Source organism: Pipistrellus hanaki (assembly GCF_964339955.1).
Source record: "Pipistrellus hanaki genome assembly, chromosome: 9".
NCBI classification, from domain to species: domain Eukaryota; kingdom Metazoa; phylum Chordata; class Mammalia; order Chiroptera; family Vespertilionidae; genus Pipistrellus; species Pipistrellus hanaki.
This window is the reverse complement of record NC_140511.1, coordinates 14,054,139-14,071,752: the sequence shown is the minus strand read 5'-3', so window position 1 is coordinate 14,071,752 and position 17,614 is coordinate 14,054,139. Positions and strand designations below refer to the sequence as shown.

At 52.9% G+C, this 17,614-nt stretch overlaps 1 protein-coding gene across 2 annotated transcripts in view; it reads right to left on the bottom strand.

Annotated features, from left to right (window-relative positions):
- Nucleotides 1-14,176: 14,176 nt before the first annotated feature.
- The window catches only part of TTC12 (tetratricopeptide repeat domain 12), a 42,406-nt gene continuing 38,968 nt past the window's right edge, over nt 14,177-17,614 (bottom strand). For both annotated transcript variants that reach the window (XM_084894627.1, XM_084894628.1), the window contains 3 exons: nt 16,469-16,568; nt 15,342-15,567; nt 14,177-14,340 (listed from right to left, as the gene is read on the bottom strand). In XM_084894627.1, coding sequence (XP_084750753.1) covers nt 14,265-14,340; nt 15,342-15,567; nt 16,469-16,568 — 402 coding nt within the window. In that variant the 3' untranslated portion in view covers nt 14,177-14,264. The remainder of the gene's footprint in view (nt 14,341-15,341; nt 15,568-16,468; nt 16,569-17,614) is intronic.

The following is a 17,614-nucleotide window of genomic DNA, read 5'->3' as shown; positions in this document are numbered from 1 at the left end:
ATAAGTAGTGCATGGCCACATGGCTAGTAAGTGGTAGTTGAGTTTCAAACCCAGGTTTGTTTGGTTGCTTTAGAAAGAGTTAGGCATAGGGAGCAAGGGGTAGCCTTTTAAGAATGGGGGTGGGGTGGGGGGTTAGAATCATGCCCCTGAAAGAGGGTGGAGGTGATAGAACCTGAATTCAGAGCAGGAGCCATACCCCAAACAATGTCAGAGGGGGGCCCCAGCTTGCTTTGGCTGCAGCAAGGCAGGGCTCGGCCACGTTGACATATTGCTCCTTCAGCAGCCCTGCCTGTTCTCACCCTCCCCACTCCCCCAGAGGTTTGGAAGATTATAGAGGACATTACTGATGGGAGATTTGCAGGGGGGAGGGGGCAGTGAGCATGGAGATTGGGGAGGTACACTCTACAGCAGTAGAGGTGGAGGGACAGACAGGGCCCAGGCGTGCTATTGTTGGTCCACCTGTTAAAACAGACAACCTATGAGTTCAAGCAACCCAGAGGCTTCTGAAGAATCTGGGAAAATAGATATATTCTCATCCCTATAGAAACTGGAGCCATTAGACTGGACTCATTCTTTTTCCTCTCTCCCTCTCCTAAGTGGGCCAGGACAAAAGCCTGGTAGTCTTTGGACAGCCCTGGGAGAAGTTGTAGGGAGAGGGGACCTTCCCAGTGTAAGGTCACAGAGGCAGAAGCTTCCTAGATCCCCTGCTAATAAGCGCATGATGCTCAGGGATTTGGGGAAGAGTGAGATCAACCTAGAGGAGCCAGTTTCTTTCCAGGGCCGGGGGTGCAAAGGTTCCTAGGTCCTGCCTGGCCAGAAGTCCACGGCCAGTGAGTAGGGAGGAGAGAGCTGGAGAGGAGAAATCCACCTTCCACCGCCGCTCCTACAAGTGAATGGGGACAGGAATGGATGAGGGAGGGAGGAGGAATAGTCTGACCACAAACCAAAACCTCCGAGAGGGGCGAGAAACAGGCTCTGGCCACAGGAATTTTGTCTCAAGATGCTCTTTGACCTTGACATCTTTCAATGAATTTTATTTTGGCAGTTGGGGGATGAAAATGTTCTGGACTTGGACTTAATAAATGTGTGTGTGTGCTTTGCATGTGTGCTTTGCATGTGTGTGTGTGTGTGTGTGTGTGTGTGTGTGTGCGCGTGCGCGCGCACGCATATGCGTGTGATGGTTTTTTTTTGGGGGGGGATCCTAAAATTTTCAACCTGCTGCACCCAAACCAGTGCTGGTAAAGCAGTTCTGCAATACTCTGGAAGATGTTGAAACCCAGTGTAAGCCTTCCCCTAAGGAGAATGATGAAGTCTTTGCACACAGGGCAGTTTCCAATTTGTCTTCATTCTCCACTCTGCACACATATCACAGGACACCTGGACACGCCCTGGCAGGTTCTGTCCCGGGAAGCCTACAGGGAGGACAAGGTGACTCAGGAGGAAGGAATGTGTGCAGGAACATCTGGGAAGCAAGAGTCCCAGGGGGAATGGGATGGCAGGAGGTAGGAGGGCAGGGTCTAAATGCAAAGCAGGTGAATCAGTTGGGCTTTTCCCTAACACTCCTTAACTGTGGGGCCTGGTCACAGGCCAAATCTCTCTGGGCATCTCCATTTGTAAAATGGGCTGATACTAGAATACCCATTTCAAAAGGTTGCTGTAGGGATTAACCTTTAAAAATACACCTAAATGAATACTCATAAACAAACAAAAAACAAAAACAACTAAAACCTCACATATTTTCTGAAAATTAACTCAAGATGAATCATGGACTTTAATGCAAAATGTAAAACGATAAAAATTTTAGGGGAAAATATGGAAGAAAATCTTCTGGACCTAGTGTTAGGGAAAAGTTCTTAGGCTTAATGCCAAAAACATAGTCTATAAGGGAAAACAAACAAACAAACAAACAAACCAAAAAAACCAAAAACAAACTGATAAAAATGACTGACTCGTTTATTCTGTGGCAAAGCCTGTGAAGAGGATGAAAAGCCAAACTCAGACAGAGAAAATATTCACAAACCACATATTTGATGCTAGTTTTCTAGAATAGTTAAAGACATCACCAAATCAATGGTAAAAAAGAACAACTATCCAATTAGAAAATTACGTAGGCAGGCAGTTCACTGAAGAGGATATACAAGCAGCAGATGAGTGCAGGAAAAGATGTTAGAGAGCATTAACCATGGAGGAGATGCAAATTGACACTGCAATGAGATTTCACTGCACACCGACCAGCATGGCTGTGGGGAAGACATACGCTGTGACTCCCTTGAGTGGGGACCTGGCAGGAAAATAGCCCGTATGTCAACCTTGAGAATGGTCAGAGCTGTGCATCGGGACAAGCCAGCCTCCCACTTCCTCTGGGCCCGTCCTGGAAGGGCTGAGCCAGGAACAGCTGGGACAGGGAAGGTCCCAGAAACTAAAAGGCATTTTTCTTGGATCATGCGACAAGAGGCACTGGAAGCTTGCTCGCTGTGTGAAAAACAGAACAAAACCGGACTTCTACAATGTGACTGGTTTCATGCTTCTTGTATTTCATTTCTCTTTTTTCCTTACTGCTTAGATAAGTTCTTTCTTCCTGTCTATGTTTCAGGGGTGGGGGATTAGTCAGACTACTTTGGGCACACTAAGAGAAACCAAGACAAGGTTTTGGTTCACCATCTGGTGGTTGTGAAGACCTCATTTTTTAAATCAAGGCCCATTCCCCACCCTAGACCAATTCAGTTCCTGGGAATGGAGCCCAAGCATGAGCATAGGACACACCTCTTAAAAGTCCAAAAACCTCAAAGGGATTAATAGATTGCAGGTTACTGGACAGGAATCATAGTCTGTGGTGTTCATTGCTGCATTCTCAGTACTTGACAGGTAGGAGGGAGCTCATGTCATATTTGATAATGAATGAATGAATGAATAAAGAATGAATGAATGAATGAAGGGGAAGGGCAAACTCAAGGGGTGGAGGCTGATTTTTGCAGTCCCTCCCACCTTTCTGCAGGGTCTTCTTTCGTCTGCATGAGTTTCTCCCCTTACAGTTCCCACTTTCACCGCAGGGCCAGGCTGCTAGGACCTCTTTAGACAATTAAGCTTTCTGAAAGTTAAGCTGCAGGGACTTCCAAAGGTCCATATTCCCTGGGGGATAAGCCTGTCATTGGCTGAGTCTGCTTTGTGCCCACTCCATTGGCGGTGATCAACCTGCATTATCTCATTAATCTAATCCTCAGAGACAGTTACTATAATTATTCCCCTTTTTACGGACCTAGAGAAGCTCAGTAATTTAGCTGGTAATTAAACGCTCCAGGATTTGAAGCTGGCTTGGCTTCTGCTGAGGCACAAACTCTCAGCATTGAAATATGGCCCCTCGGAATGTGAGCTTCATCCAGGTGTGGTGGTGGGCCTCCACTCTAGAAGAAAGCAGGGGGTCCCCTGGACTACGGATCAGCCTACGTGTTTGATGACATTCCCCACCGTCCATCGACCCCTCAGGTGGGTGTGAGGGTGGGCGGGCTGGTGCTGAGGCCGATCTTTGACTAATATTACCCTCATCAGGACTCTGCCCCAGGCTGAGCCTGCAGAAAGTGCATATTAGCTCAGTCGAATTTGACTTCTGGAGAAACTTTAAGGTTAGTCACAGTAGACTTGTCTCTCTGTCTTTGCTTTTTTGGCTGGAGAGAAAAGTCCTTTTCACCAGTTAGAGGGGAACCATATGTGCTGGTAACTTGCATCTGAGTGTGGATGCTTGACAGACCGCGTATCCAGCAGCTGGTGTTTCAGGCCAGGGAAGAGGCCCCTTTCAGCTCTGAGCTGTCTGCTCGCTCCTGAAGACTTCCTCAGGGATGACCTTGGAGAGAGAGGAGTGATGGTTGGTCCTGGGACCTGATCAGGAGCAATCTGGAGTGGAGGGAGTGAGGTACTGTGGATGAGAACTGAAGCTTTGTCCCCTTTCTAGGTATCCGGGGATGGCGGGCATCGAGTGCAGGGGCTGCTTTTCCTAGAAAGTGTGATGGTTCAGACAGCAGCCTATGGGTATTTCCAGGTGATGGCATTGAGTGATGTGGAAACAGAGAACCAACAGAGGCTGTGAGTGCCCTTTGCTTTTAAACTTAAGAGATGGGGGAAGGAGGGTGGAGGAGGAAGAGAGAGTGGGGAGGGAAGAAAGAGAAAGGGAGATTTGCTGGCCTTGTGAGAGAGAATCTGGTCTGGTCTCAGAGAATGGAGCTGTCTGCAGGTCAGTCCAGATAATCCCATGAAGGAGTGAATTAGCACTTTCCTGCCCCAGCCTCTGGTGTAATCTGAGCTTCAATCACCTCTCCCCAGCCTCCCTCCCTCCCCACAACCCATGCCCATCTCTTCTGTGTCTGCCTTCCAACGTGAGGAAGGGACAGCTCAGATATCAGCCCTCCCAGGGCAGCCTCTCTTACCTGTGTTTTTGCTGGGCTAGCGGCCCTGTCTCTGCCCTGCAAACATTGTGCTGGGCCAAAGGATAAGTGGCTCTGTATCTGCCCCTCTGTCTTGACCAGGAATGCTTCGAAAGAACACACTGTCTTCTGTGTGTGCCAAGCACTTGCCCCAGTGCCTGGCACATAGTGAGCACTTAATAAATGGAAGCTGCTACATGTTGCATTTTAGCCCAAACCATTACCATCACTGGGCAGTGGGGGGAGCATGGAGAGCTTAAAATGGGTGAGAGTAAACATACTTCATCCCAGGCTAGAGCTGGTGAAAGTCCCCTAAATGTCTTTCTCTGCTAAATGTTAATCATTCAAGCAACAAAAGTTTATTGAACACCTGTTTTGTGTCAGCACTTTTCTAGGTACTTGGTCAAGTCAGTGATCAGAATAAACAAAAATCACAGCGTTCACATGTTGGTGGGAAATGCAAACAGTAAGCAATATATCCTGGTATCTGACTTATATAGTATAATTGTATGTTAGAACTAGAGGCCTGGTGTATAACATTCATGCATTTTGGAGGGGTCCCTCAGCCCAGCCTGTGCCCTCTTGCAGTCTGGGACCCCTAAGGGGATGTTCACCTGCTAGCTTAGGCCCAATCCCCCTGGAGGTAAGGCCTAAGCCTGCAGTCAGACATCCCTCTCGCAGTCCAGGGATCTGGAAGTCCTGGACCCTTCCCTCATTATCCACCACCCCTGTACTCGCCAGCATTGAGCCTGGCTTCTGGCTAAACAGTGCTCGCCCCTGTGGGAGCACACTGACCACCAGGGGACAGCTCCTGCATTGAGCATCTGCCCCCTGGTGGTCAGTATGCATCATAGCGCCTGGTTGTTTCATGGGTCAGTCTATTGCATATTAGGGTTTTATTATATAGGATGATACTATGTTGTGGAAAGAAAGGAATACTTAACATTTAAACTGGTGCTTTCAGGGTAAAAGAATGTAAGCAAGATAATGGGTGTGGAGTGTGACAAGGGTTCTTTAGCTACTAGTGACATCTCACATAACTGGAAACCCAGTGACAGCCGAGTCATAGCTGGTTCTGGGGCTCAGTGTGTCAGGGCTCTCTTTAATTCCATCTGCTGGTTCTGCTTTCTTCTATTTTTGACTTGGTTCTCAGTAAGGCCCTCTTCAAAGATGGCAACGTCACCAGCGCAGCTCCCAATTCATGTCTCTCCTCTGAAAAATATCCGTGAAAGAAAAAGGTTCCTCTCCTTTGCTCTGGCACCAGGCTGAGTTGAGCTCAGATTGGCACTCATCAGGTCACATGCCCTCCTCTGAGCCAACCACCTGGTGAAAGGGAGGGGCAGTACTGTGATTGGCATGCCTTGGAGTTCATGCTCCTCTCTGGAACCAGGGGTAGAGTCAGCTGTACCTGAATCAGGTGGTCTTAATCAGGGGGCGATGAGTGCAGGTTGCCTTCTGCACCGGGAACCCCAAGAAAAATTGAGGTGTCACAACTAGAACAGGGGAAATGGGTGCTGGACAGGCAAACACCAATTGTCCAGTTTATAAGGAAACAAATGAAAGACCCAGACCTGGAGGGGTGATCTGGTCCGCCTGAGCTGGTATTAGGGTGGGGCAGCGCTGGGACCAGTCTTGTCCCTGCTGGTTGAAGAGTGCCCTTCGGAAAGAACCCGCGGGGCCATGTCCTCCTGCCTCCTGCGGAAGAACAAAGGGCATTTTCCCGTCAGCCCTCAGATGCTGGTTTCTTTTCATCAGTGACTTTCATCAGTGACTACAGCATCTGACAGTCCAGCTATTTGAAAGTCCTTATTTCAAAATATGATTCCCATTTCAGTTCCTGATCTGAATTTATTATGACTCCACTCGTTCTGAGAAAAAGAAAAAACACACATATTTCTTTATCACTTTGTATTGCTCCAGATCCTGGGAGGTGTGGCGCCCCCATGACGAGGCCTGCCCCTGGCAGCACGTTAAGGCAGGCAGGTCCCCAGCGGACATGCACTGGAGAGGTGAGCCCAGGGCTGACTGCGGCTGTCAGAGGCAATGTGCGGGTGCGCTGAGGGTTGCTGGTTGGACAAACAAGGCTGGTGGCTTCCCACCTGCCCCTGGGAGGAAAGTCCCCGCCCAGTTCAGTAGGAATGAAGACCATTTAAGAGAAGCCGTGTCCTTAGCCCTGATTCCCCCACTTACAAACTGTAATGCTGACAGAAGGCAAGACTTTGAGGTGCTTCCCTGCCCTCGCAGGCACCAGGCACCAGCATACCTGCCCTTCAGAGTGATGACCCGTTAGTCCAAGGGCCGGGATCAGGGACCGCTGGCCTCAGCGGATGCTCCCGATCCCTGATGTGGGTGCATAGATCAGTGGCCAAGGCTGTGTGAGCTCCAAGTGGAAGTTTTCTGGTGTCTGGTTTGTTTTTTACCCTGATCACGTCCTACAACTGCTATAATAGGACTCGGAGAGGCAGTATCCATGTCACCACAGTCTTGCTTGTGTGTAAATCCTCAGCCAAAGATACTTTTTCCCATTGCCTTTTAGAGAGAGAGTGCAAGGGAGTGAGGGCAGAGAGGGAACACCAATGTGAAAGAGACACATCAATTGGTTGCCTCCTCCATGCGCCCTGAACAGGGACCAGGGATGGAACGCTGCAACTGAGGTACGTGCCCCTGACCAGGAATTGAACAGGGGACCCATCGGTGCATGGGCCTGGTGCTCTAACTACTTAGCAGCACTGGCCAGGGCCCCACAGTCATTTTATATTGTCTAACACAGTGTTTGGCACACAGGAGGGGCTTGCTAAATATTTACTGAGTGAATAAGGGGCTTTTTAGGATCAAGCTATCATTGACATGACTTTGACCGAGGAGCTGGTTAATGTGACAGACCCTGGGCTCTCCCCTGTCCCCCCCATTCCGAGGGATGACAGCAGGGTCTGGAAATCTGAGCACCTCCATTTCACAGAGAAAATGGCCTGTCAGCACACTCACCTCCAACCGGGCCTCGGCTGTGCCTGGCCGATCAGATGGGACGGTAATCCTCGGCAGTGGGGGATTTAGCTGTTATCTCACAGGCTGCCACCACCGCTGGATTAGTGAGGCTTTCAGATAAAAGCTCAGAGGGGGTAGAGTTTCATTCTTCCCTTCATGCTCAGGGAGCCGGGAGGAGAACGGGCTGCTTCACTGTGCACTGTCTGGGCTAGAATATCAATGGCAGAAGAGACAGGGCGGGCAGCGGGCTGTGGGGTGCGGGGAGGGGCCGGCTTCTGGTCCTGGCTCAGCTCTGGTTCCCCGGTCTCTCCGAGGGGAAACGATAATGCCGATCAGACAGCGTTATGCTCGGGAACCCAGTGCTTGACCGGAAAGCCCTTTGAAGAGGGGCTTCTGTGGGAGGCTGGGACCTCGCCCCCGGAGGCAGGCTGCAAGGCGAGGGCTGGGCCGAAAACACCAGACTGCCTGGAATGAGACCCTTTGGCCCACATTTGCTCGGGAGAAGCATGAAGGGGACCATCCCATCCCACGTCCTGAGGATGTTCTGTGGGACAGCCTCGTAAATTCTAGTTGCAGAGAAGAAAGGAAGGCGCAGAGGAAGTGTTTCCCAGTGCAGGGCGCCGCGGGGGGCAGAGGCAGGGTGAGCCGTGTGGCGAACAGGCTCCTGCCGAGGGCACGAGTGTCCAGGTGGGCCCGGAGCAGATCTTCCCATCGTTGCTCCCCCTCCTTCCTCAGCTTCCGTGTGTGTAAAGGGAGAACAATGGCAGTGCCCACTTCGCTGGCAGGGGCTGAAGCCTAGTAGGTCTGTAATAAGAGGCACAGACAGTCACACTGACTGTGTCGGGGCTCTGAGGATGTGCAGGCTGGAAAGAGAGGAGAGGCAGGAAGGACAGCAGGCGCCGGAGCGCCAGGCGGGAGTGAGCAGACATGGGGCGCTGGCCTTAGCAAAGGGGGCTCGGTGGGAGCCGCTGCTCACCAGTGGGCCTCAGGCTTCCGTGAGGGGCTGGAGCGCTGCGGTGACCCCCAAGGACAGGGGGCCCAGGGTCAGTGCTGAAGACGGGCTGGCTCAGGTGCGGCAGAACGTGACCCTGAAACCAGCTGCCTAGGCTGAGGCTCAGAGAGATCACACTGGATGGGTGATGGGCAAAGGCATGAGAGCTTTTGTTCATATCTGAGGGGTAATAACAGATACGCTCATTTAAAATTATACCTAAGACGTATAGCTCTTACTCCTCCTCAGTACCAGGAATGAACATAACTCTTAGGGCAATTTAAGATAATGTGAGTGTTTGATCAGCAACATTTTAGAAAATTCAAAAAGCACTATGCTCTCACTGTGCCTTTATTCGTCGACATCACACACCCACGCATACACACAGATACACACACACACACACACACACACACACACACTATACCACCTGCACGTGCACCAGCAGGGGAGTCTGCCCTTTATCCTGTTGGCGATTGTGAGCAGGTGCCCGGGAAAGGGCGAACTGTAAGGGAAGTGGTGTCTAAGAGGATTATTCCGGCTTCAGTGTGCAGGATGGCTTAGACTTCGGAGCGAGACGGGGAGATGTGCCCAGAGGCTATTACTAGAATGCAAGTTAGCCTAATCCGGTGCTGGTGTTCTTATTCCCCCTGCTATTAATAACGCAGTACCAAGCGCCGTGAACACGGGTCTGAATCCTCCATGCTCTCCTGCGCATGCCCCCACCACACCAGGCCTCCCACCTGCTACACTCCACAGCCCAGCTCTCCGCTGCTGGCAGTCTATATCCCGGATGGCATTGAACTTGGGAGCCCAGTTCTCTAACCTCCACCTTCTGGCAGAGTCAGATCCTTCCAATCCTGACAAAAATCCCCATGCTTAAGAACTCTGGGAAGAGCACGCAGGGATGGCCAGACAGGGCCCTGACAAAGCAGCGGACTCCTTTCTAAGGGCCACAGTGACTACAAGTGCCCTGAAGGAAGCTGAGAGCTTCATAGAAATCATCCCATTTAATCCTTAAGACAAACTCATGAAGTAAGTATTGTCCTTCTCCACCCCACCTTTTATAGACCAGGCAAGGAAGGGGCTCAGAGACATATGAGAGGGAGCTGGGCTTTGAGCCTGCACTTACTGCTTCCCAGTGGCTGCCTTGAGAACTGACCCTAGTTCTCTGCCACCTTGGTTCAGAGGCTTCTGCCCCTGGGAGACAGCTCGCCTGTCCTATCAGTCTTGATTTCCTTATGTTTTGTATAAACTAGAGACCCAGTGCACAAAATTCGTGCATAGGGGGCTGTCCCTCAGCCCAGCCTGCACCCTCTCCAGTCTGTGATCTCACAATCCAGGACTACTGGCTTCCAACCACTCACATGCCTGCCTGCCTAATTGTCCCTAACTGCTTCTGCTTGCCAGCCTGATCACTCCCTAACCACTCCCCTGCCAGCCTGATAGATGCATAACTGCTCCCCTGTTGGCCTGATTGCCCCCAACTGCCCTCCCCTGCATGCCTGGTTGTTCCCAACTGCCCTTCCCTTCTGGTCTGGTTCTCTCCAACTGCCCTCCCCTGCCAGCCCAGTCACCCCTAACTGCCCCCCTCCCCTGCTGGCCTGGTCACCTCCAACTGCCCTCCCCTGCTGGCCCAGTAATCCCACTGCCCTCCTTTGCCAGCCTGGTTGCCCGCAAATGCCCTCCCCTGCAGGCCTGGTTGCCCCCCCAACTGCCCTCCCCTACTAGACTGATCATCCACAACTGCCCTCCCCTGCTGGCCATCTTGTGTCCACATGGGGACAGCCATCTTTGACCTCATGGGGGCAGGCTATATCAATTTGCATATCAATTATTAGATAGGATTGGAGGTGAGTGTATAGACTACATATTTTTGAGCATTGCATTATATTTAGCAAATAAAATCAGGTGGATTTCAATAAAACAGATACTGAAATTGGATGGTCCCTAAATTTTCATCTTGGACATTCTAGAAGCCTTTGTCCTCAACACCCACTCCAGTATTGCTCATTATCTGCGCTTTGATCTAGCCTAACTCCCATTGCACATGAACTCTCCTGTTTTTACGTGGTAAGTCATCTGCAAGTGCGTGTGCGTGTCTGCATGGACTCAGGCTCGAGGGGAAGTGAGGGATCTAAGTGAGCAGATGGGGCTACTGAATATTAAAGTGCAAATGTGAAGCCAGAGACAGACATGTGACAAGGGGCACGCTGCTCAGGCCCAGCTGAAAGGGTTCACCAGGCAGACAGCACCCCACACGGAGCAACTGCTTTCAACCCACTGCGACGGGAGCCCAGGTGCCGCTCTGACTGCTGGCACCAAGGCCCCTCCCCACTCTCACCGGAGCTGAGCCTCCAGAGGAATCTGAGCCTGGCCCAGGGCAAACCAGACCCAGGGCAGAATGCCTTCAGGGAGAACCCACTCTTCATTTTGCTGTTTTGAAATTGAGATCAAATTTGAGGTCTTGTTTTAAAAAGTCACGCAGCAGGCTTCTGACAACAGGAGCCCACCACCTCCACAGGACATTCGTGGTCAGCCTGGGAGGTGCCCGAGGGGATGAGGTGCCCGTCAGCTGTCTGGCTGTTCACATGCCTCCTTTCCAGGGCAGTTGGGATGGGGAAGGGGGAGATGGGGGTGGGGGGGACATCTGCTTTGGGGAAGGGACTTTGGGGCATGAACATTAGCAGCTAAGGTCCTTCAGTGTTTGGCTCCCAGTCCACTGCACATGAGGGCCCCTGGCCAGGCACACTGCCACCCGCTGGTGAGCCCTGGGTGTGCTCAGAACCTCAACCTGCCTGGTCTGGTGCCTCAGAGGGAGTAGGAGAAGGCAGGTGGCAGGCCGCTGGGTCTTGAGGGATCCCTATGTTTGCCACCAGGTACAGGAAAGAGGGAAAGGCAAATGGAACAGCCAGATAAGTGCTTGCCTGCGTTAAGAGGATGAGCAGAAATGTGAGGGTGGGGGAGGGGGCAGATAGTGAATTCATGGTAATTTCTTGCCTAAAAATAATAGTCACTTAAGTCAATGCTTTCTAATTTTCCAAAGGCCGATGCCAAGAATTCATATGTTATGTCCAACCCACAGAACTCCACAGATGGGGAGTACTGCTCCCATTTTGTAAGAAAGGAAACTGAGGCTCAGGAAGTTGGATCTCTCTTCCTAATGCTGCGCGTGGTAAGGGGAGGAATGTTTTCACGCAGAAGTTAAACACAGGCTGGGTCAGTCTGGCTTCCCTGGGTTGGTCCTATGAGCTGGGTGAGATGACACCTGCCGTCAGGGTCTTTGTGAGGCAGGATCACTGGGCACGTGTGACAGTGTCCCATGCAAAGCACATGCTCAGGGCGTGGGCAGGACTCAGCCTCTCCCTGCACGCCCGCAGGCAGCAGCCCCTGAGGACTGAGAGCCCCTGGCATTGGGGAAGGGATGAGTGGGGAGTGAATTGGCTAAGAGAGTAAATGGCTGGGCCCTCTGGAGAGCCTGCATTGTCAGGGCGTTCAGAAAGTGGGACGGTATTTTGGGAAAAGTTGTGGGGGATTAAGTGTCATCTGGCCTTGTCCTAACAGATGGACCTGGGAAATTGCTGACAACAGCGTCCTGACCCCGGGTAGCATGTCTTGCTCCTTCCCTCAGTGCTGCCTGCTGTCCTCTAAGCTGCCATGCCACATTGCCTGGGTGGCTGGTCACCACCGTGCCCTCACACCTCTGCGGGGGCTTCAGGGTGTCTGTCAGCCTCGTCTCAGAGTCACAGCCTCCTTAGGGTGGGCAAGCCCAGCTTCCGTGCTTGTGGAACCAGCAGACTGCTTTCCCGGAATAAGCCGTGGCCCCGAGAGTGGCTCCTGGCACAAAGCGGTGAGCCCCGTCTTCAGTGTGGAAGTGGCTTTTCCATGCTGCCCAGGAGCCCGGTGTGTCCCGTGTGTTAGAGGTGATGAGACTTGGAGGGCTGACCCACACCGGAGAAGGCGAACAGCGGGATATAAACCATCTTTCCACCTGCGGGGAGGGAGCTCCCGGTGCAGCCAGAGAACACTGCTGCTCTCGGGAGCACTCTGAAGCAAAGATAGTAGCGTAATGTGACATTCCCCACTCTTCGGGGAAGAGATTAGATGGGTAATAGCCATTTTCAAGAGCCAGGGAGGAGGAGTGCAGCTCAAGAGAGGAAGGCACAGCCTGCTGGTTGTGCACAGGCACCTTTCCATTTGCACAGCTCCACCGGATTCTCTCCCCAAACAGCACATCGTATCTTGCAGCCTCCAATTTCCTACTTGTGCTCTGTTAGCATCAAGCCCTCTCCCTTTGCCATTCAGGACCCTCTTCAGGTGCAGTAAGGGGTGTCTGCGTGAGGGGGCTGAGTGGGCAGATGCCCGCCTCTCCTGTGGCCTGTCACTTGCCTGCCATGCGGGGCCAGGGCGACTGCACTATCACAGAGCCCATGAGCTTGCTCCAGCCGCACGAGGTCCCTGAGCCCACAGTGAGGGTCTCGGGGTACTGATTTCACTCCATTCCCCCCTCTTCCCCCCAAAGAGCCAATGATCTAGCTTGGCTTAAGGAGCCGAGCTTTTAATATAAGCTAAGAGTAAGGTGACCAGACATCCCAATTTTTAACAATTTGTCCCACGTCCTGCGGCGTTTTAAAAAAAGTCCCGGGACTTGGGACAAATCGTTAAAAATCGGGACTGTCCCGCCAAAAGTGGGACGTCTGGTCACCTTAGCTAAGAGCACCTGACATGAAACCATTTCTTGGGTACGATGAACAAAATCCAGGAGGAAGTTTTCCTTTCCTGTAGGGCCCAGAAATTGTCCAGCTCCGATTCCTTGAAGGACCAGTGTTTCCCCCCTTCCCAGGCCTCTCAAATGTAACCCAGCTGACACCATAGTCAACTCTCTTGACCTCAAGATGGAGCCTGACAATATGTCATATCTGTGTAGCACTTTGTGATTCCCAGAGTTCCTTTACTTCTAAAGTGCCGTATAACCTTCACAGCAATACCGGAGACAGGTTGGACCTGTGTTATTCTAGTTTTAACAGAAGCTGCTACCGAAGTTCAGAGAGGTTAAGTGACTTGCCCAAAGTCACACAGCTGCCAGGTAGCAGGGTAAGACCATAAGTCTTTGGGACTTTGGTCCGGGATTCTTGGTGTTCACTGTGCCACACAGGTCCCACTTCCTGCCTTAGGGCTCAGGTACATGTTCTGAGAAGTGGAAGAGTCATGTCACTTACTGGATTTTCACTTAGGGGTTGGGTGCAGAGGTGGCCCAGCTGTTTGAGAGTGGATCTAGGGCAGAGGCAGGGGTGAGAGTGCAGGTGGATTAGGGAAATGCATGTCTACATCTGTGAGAGTTAGTGACACACGGATGGGGTGAGCAAGCAGCATTAGTCAGACTGGAGGAGGGCACCAGGTGGCACTTCCAGGAACGACCCCCTGGTTGTGGAGAACTCCTCTGCTCACCCCTGGCCCCAGAGTTCCAGAGCACGTACGGCCACAGGGCCAGGCCAGGCCACAGGAAGCTGCTGCCACGTGATGCCTGCAGCTGGCTGGTGTCCCACAGCCAGAGGGCAGACCTGGGGTGCCTAGCATGCTGCCAGCGGAAAGCAGCCGGAGGGGGAGGGGCAGGCTGGCAGAACAGAGCTTCCATCTAGAACCGTCACTTACAAGATGCCTGGCGTTTCACTTGCTGGAGCCCAGACTCCACAGAACGGGCCGCTGGGCGGGCAGGCAGTTCCTGCCGGGCACTGGCCTCACGCCACTCTCCTGCTACCAATGAAAGCCAAGAGGCACGAACTCGGAAAGTCAGCATTTGGTTTTGGAGTGGCTAATTTAGGGTTTTATTAACCAGAGCGAGCAGTCCTGGGTTTGCACAGACACCACGTGCCTCAGGAATCCTGGATGTGCTTCACCGTAGAGTTGAGAATTTCGAACCCATGAAGCTCTCGCAGCTCAGCAGCAAACCTGTCGCCATCAGAACACAAGCTCCAGGACCTGCATGCGGACTGCTGAGCCCAGGCCGCCCCCACACCAGCCCTGGCGGGAAGGTGGCCAGGGGCCGAGGCTGGGGCCCTGGAGCCCTCAGGGAGGCCCGCAGACACTGCCAGCACTCCCGCTGAGTTGGTGGGTGTCCCAGGCTGATTCCATTCACCTTGCTCTCGGGAACTTTGAGCTCATGCTAGCTAATATGCCATGCTTTCTGTGGAAGAAAGACTCTATCCATTCCTCCCGTTTGAACAACCAGACAGAACTTGAAAGGACCTCAGATGTCATCCAGGCCAACCCTCTCATTCCACGGAGGAGGAGTCAGAGGTGGGAGGCTGTAAAGGATGGAGCCAGGCAGGCCAGACACCCTCCCTACCAAGGAAGGCACCCCCTCTGAGCAGAGCTCCAGCACACAGCCATGGTGGCACCTGCTGGGAGCGTGAATAACTAGGTGTTTAAACACATCAGAGCAGAACCGAGTGTGAGCTAAACAGGAGCAGTGGGTGTGGTTAGAGCAAAGCTGTCTTGCCCTGGCTTGTCACCTCGCATTGTGGTTTGCTCCAGCAGAACGCTATGGGCACTGGACCGTCCCCCATATGCTTGGGCCCTGGGCAAACAAGAATGAGGTGCGAGGTCTAACTTTTTTTTTTTTTTTTTTTTTTTTTTTTAGAAAAGTAGAGTGGAGAGAAGAAGGGAGAGAGGAGAAATGATGAAAGGGGAGGAAGGAAGGAGGAATCTAAAGAGGAGAGAGGAGGGTGGAGAATGAGGGAGTGGAATGCAGAGAGGACAATGGCAGGAAGCGCATGACAGGAAGCAAATCCCTGTCAGATAAAAGTCTTCCCTCTCTGGCTGGAGCCTGAGCTCAGCTCCTTCAGGGAAGGCTTCCTCCAAGAGGCTGCTACTGGGGCCCAAGACTCCTCCTTCCCCCCCTCCACACCGCCCCCCTTCCCACACACACACACACACACACACACACACACCTGGGCTCGGCCGTGCACAGCTTCCCCAGAGCGATCCCTGCGTTCAGCGGCACAGCCCTCTCCCGCCCATCGCGGGCTGTGAGCTTTAACAGGACCTGCAGGATGTCCGTCTTCAGCAGGGAGGATGCCACCTGCGGCACCTCCATGCAGTTCCCCAGGCAGAGGGCGGCGTTGGCCACCAGAATCTCGTCCTCCGAGCCGAGCAGCGCCATCAGAACACTGAACTCTGCAGGGAGGAGAGCACGCAGTGGTCTCTAAATGCCAAGCAGGAGGCTGGCAGAGGGATGAAAGGCGAGAGGAGGTGCTGGTGGACACCGAGGTGCCCAGAAGCTCTGAGAGAGGGCATGTCACTCCCACATTTAGCAAAAATGTGTTGCGCACCACGGCTCCTTGCTGGGTCTCTGCCGTACCCCAGAGGCCTTGGGCAGCGTCTGGCGCACACTGATGGGTGTGGGTGGATGCTGCGAGGTGGGCATGCAGGGCTGTCTTCTCTAAAGTCCCAGCCTTAACCTCTACCCTCCACCTGACAGCCCTAGTGGCAGGCCACCGGCCTGCATCCTGGACTGTAGGGCAAGCAATAGGCCCAGAAGAAAGGTTCCTGCCTGCAGGGAGGGGCCCCAGGCAGTCCCCTTCTGGCACATTCCAGGGGAGGGAAAGGAGAACATCAGCAGGCTGCCTGGCCAGGGAACCCTGGTACCAATGACTGCAGCTGATAAATTACGAAAGCAACGCCAGGCTCAGACTCCAGTTACTTTCCTTGTTCACTAAAAGGGGAACCCTCTCTCTTCCCTGGTGAAAGAGGAGAGCCCATGTTAGGTAGATTGGTCTAAGCAGAATGCTTTAGAACAACCTCAATCTAACTTGGTGAGAGGTAGTAGCTCCCTGCTTCAACCCCGCTGCCTGGATCCGAAGCCTGGGCCCGCTCCCTGTGCGTAGCCCAAGGCCAATCAAATGCTCTCCGAGCTGGAGGTGAGGTGACATCTGACAGTGTAGACACAGCTGCAGGCCGGGAAGAGGTAGCGGCTGTCCTCTAAGACCCTGCTCTCTGCGCACCTGCGGGTCCCTGTGCCGCTCCCAGGATGACTAACCTCTGGAGGTGGGCTCCGTGTGATGGAAGCATCACTTACTCTTGTCCAGTTGTATCACTTCCTCTCGTGCTTCGTGGAAGCTGTTGGTGCAGATGGCCAGGGTCTTCGCGGCATAGCGCGAGGCAGTCTGGCCTCCCGCCTGGATTGCAAATTAGAAAAATACCATCAATCCTGCGACTGCTCTTGGCAGAAACCACAGTGAGCAGCTGTGACCTGCTCCTGGCCTCCTAACGTCTAAAAGAGAGGCCCGCTGAGAACTGCGCACGCACTTCCTGAGGAGCGCGGCCCTGCGGAGGGAGTGGCACTCGCCCCTTGGCACAGCCTACACCCGGGGGTGCAGGCCTGGCTCCTACACCTGAGGTGTCACCAAGAGAGGCTTTGTGAGAGTGGCTGGGAAGGGAATGACGCTGTGGACGGACAGATCTACCTAAAGGGAGGGAAGGACCGCTCACTGCAGGGTTTGAGAAGGAGGGCTGACTTGCCAAGGCTGCCAGGCCTGCAAAGAGAACAGGAGGGACCTACATAGTTTTATGAGGTGACAACTGTCAAATCATAACCCAACGCACGGTGCCTATGTGCATGCATAATACCACGTGTGTGCGTGCAACCGGCAGCCTCTGGCAGATTTGCAAGAGTTGTCTAGAGTGAAGGACAGTCATCATGCAGTGGCAGCCGAAACTCAGACTACCCTGTCCTGCCCTCTCAACACTGTCCCTGGCCCAGCACAGCACCCTCCTCCTCCTGAGCAAGCATGCTTCCTGGCCCTGTTAGCCCGGAGTTTTATGAATAAGTCTCCCATGGGGTCACCACACTAACACAGGTGAGTGACCCCCCTGGGCATAGCTACCACAGGTGGGATCCAGAGACGGCAGCTGCGTAAGCCCCTCACCCGTCCAGGTGAGTCTGGTTACCTATTGTACCTACGCAATTAGATTCGCTGCACTCAGATCACAAGGGAGATCTGAACATCCTTTTGTTACATCCTTTTGTAACTGTACCTTACACATCTCATAATGGAGTTACATCCAATGTCCTCCAGACAACTGGATAAAGCGTCATGGCCACGAAAACGTGAGCAGAATAAGAGGCTGTGAAACCTTGGGGGGAGTTACTCAGACCATCATTTTCCAGGACAGAGGCCAGGCATGTCTGAGACAGGCTCGGACACACAGTTTCTATGTGTAT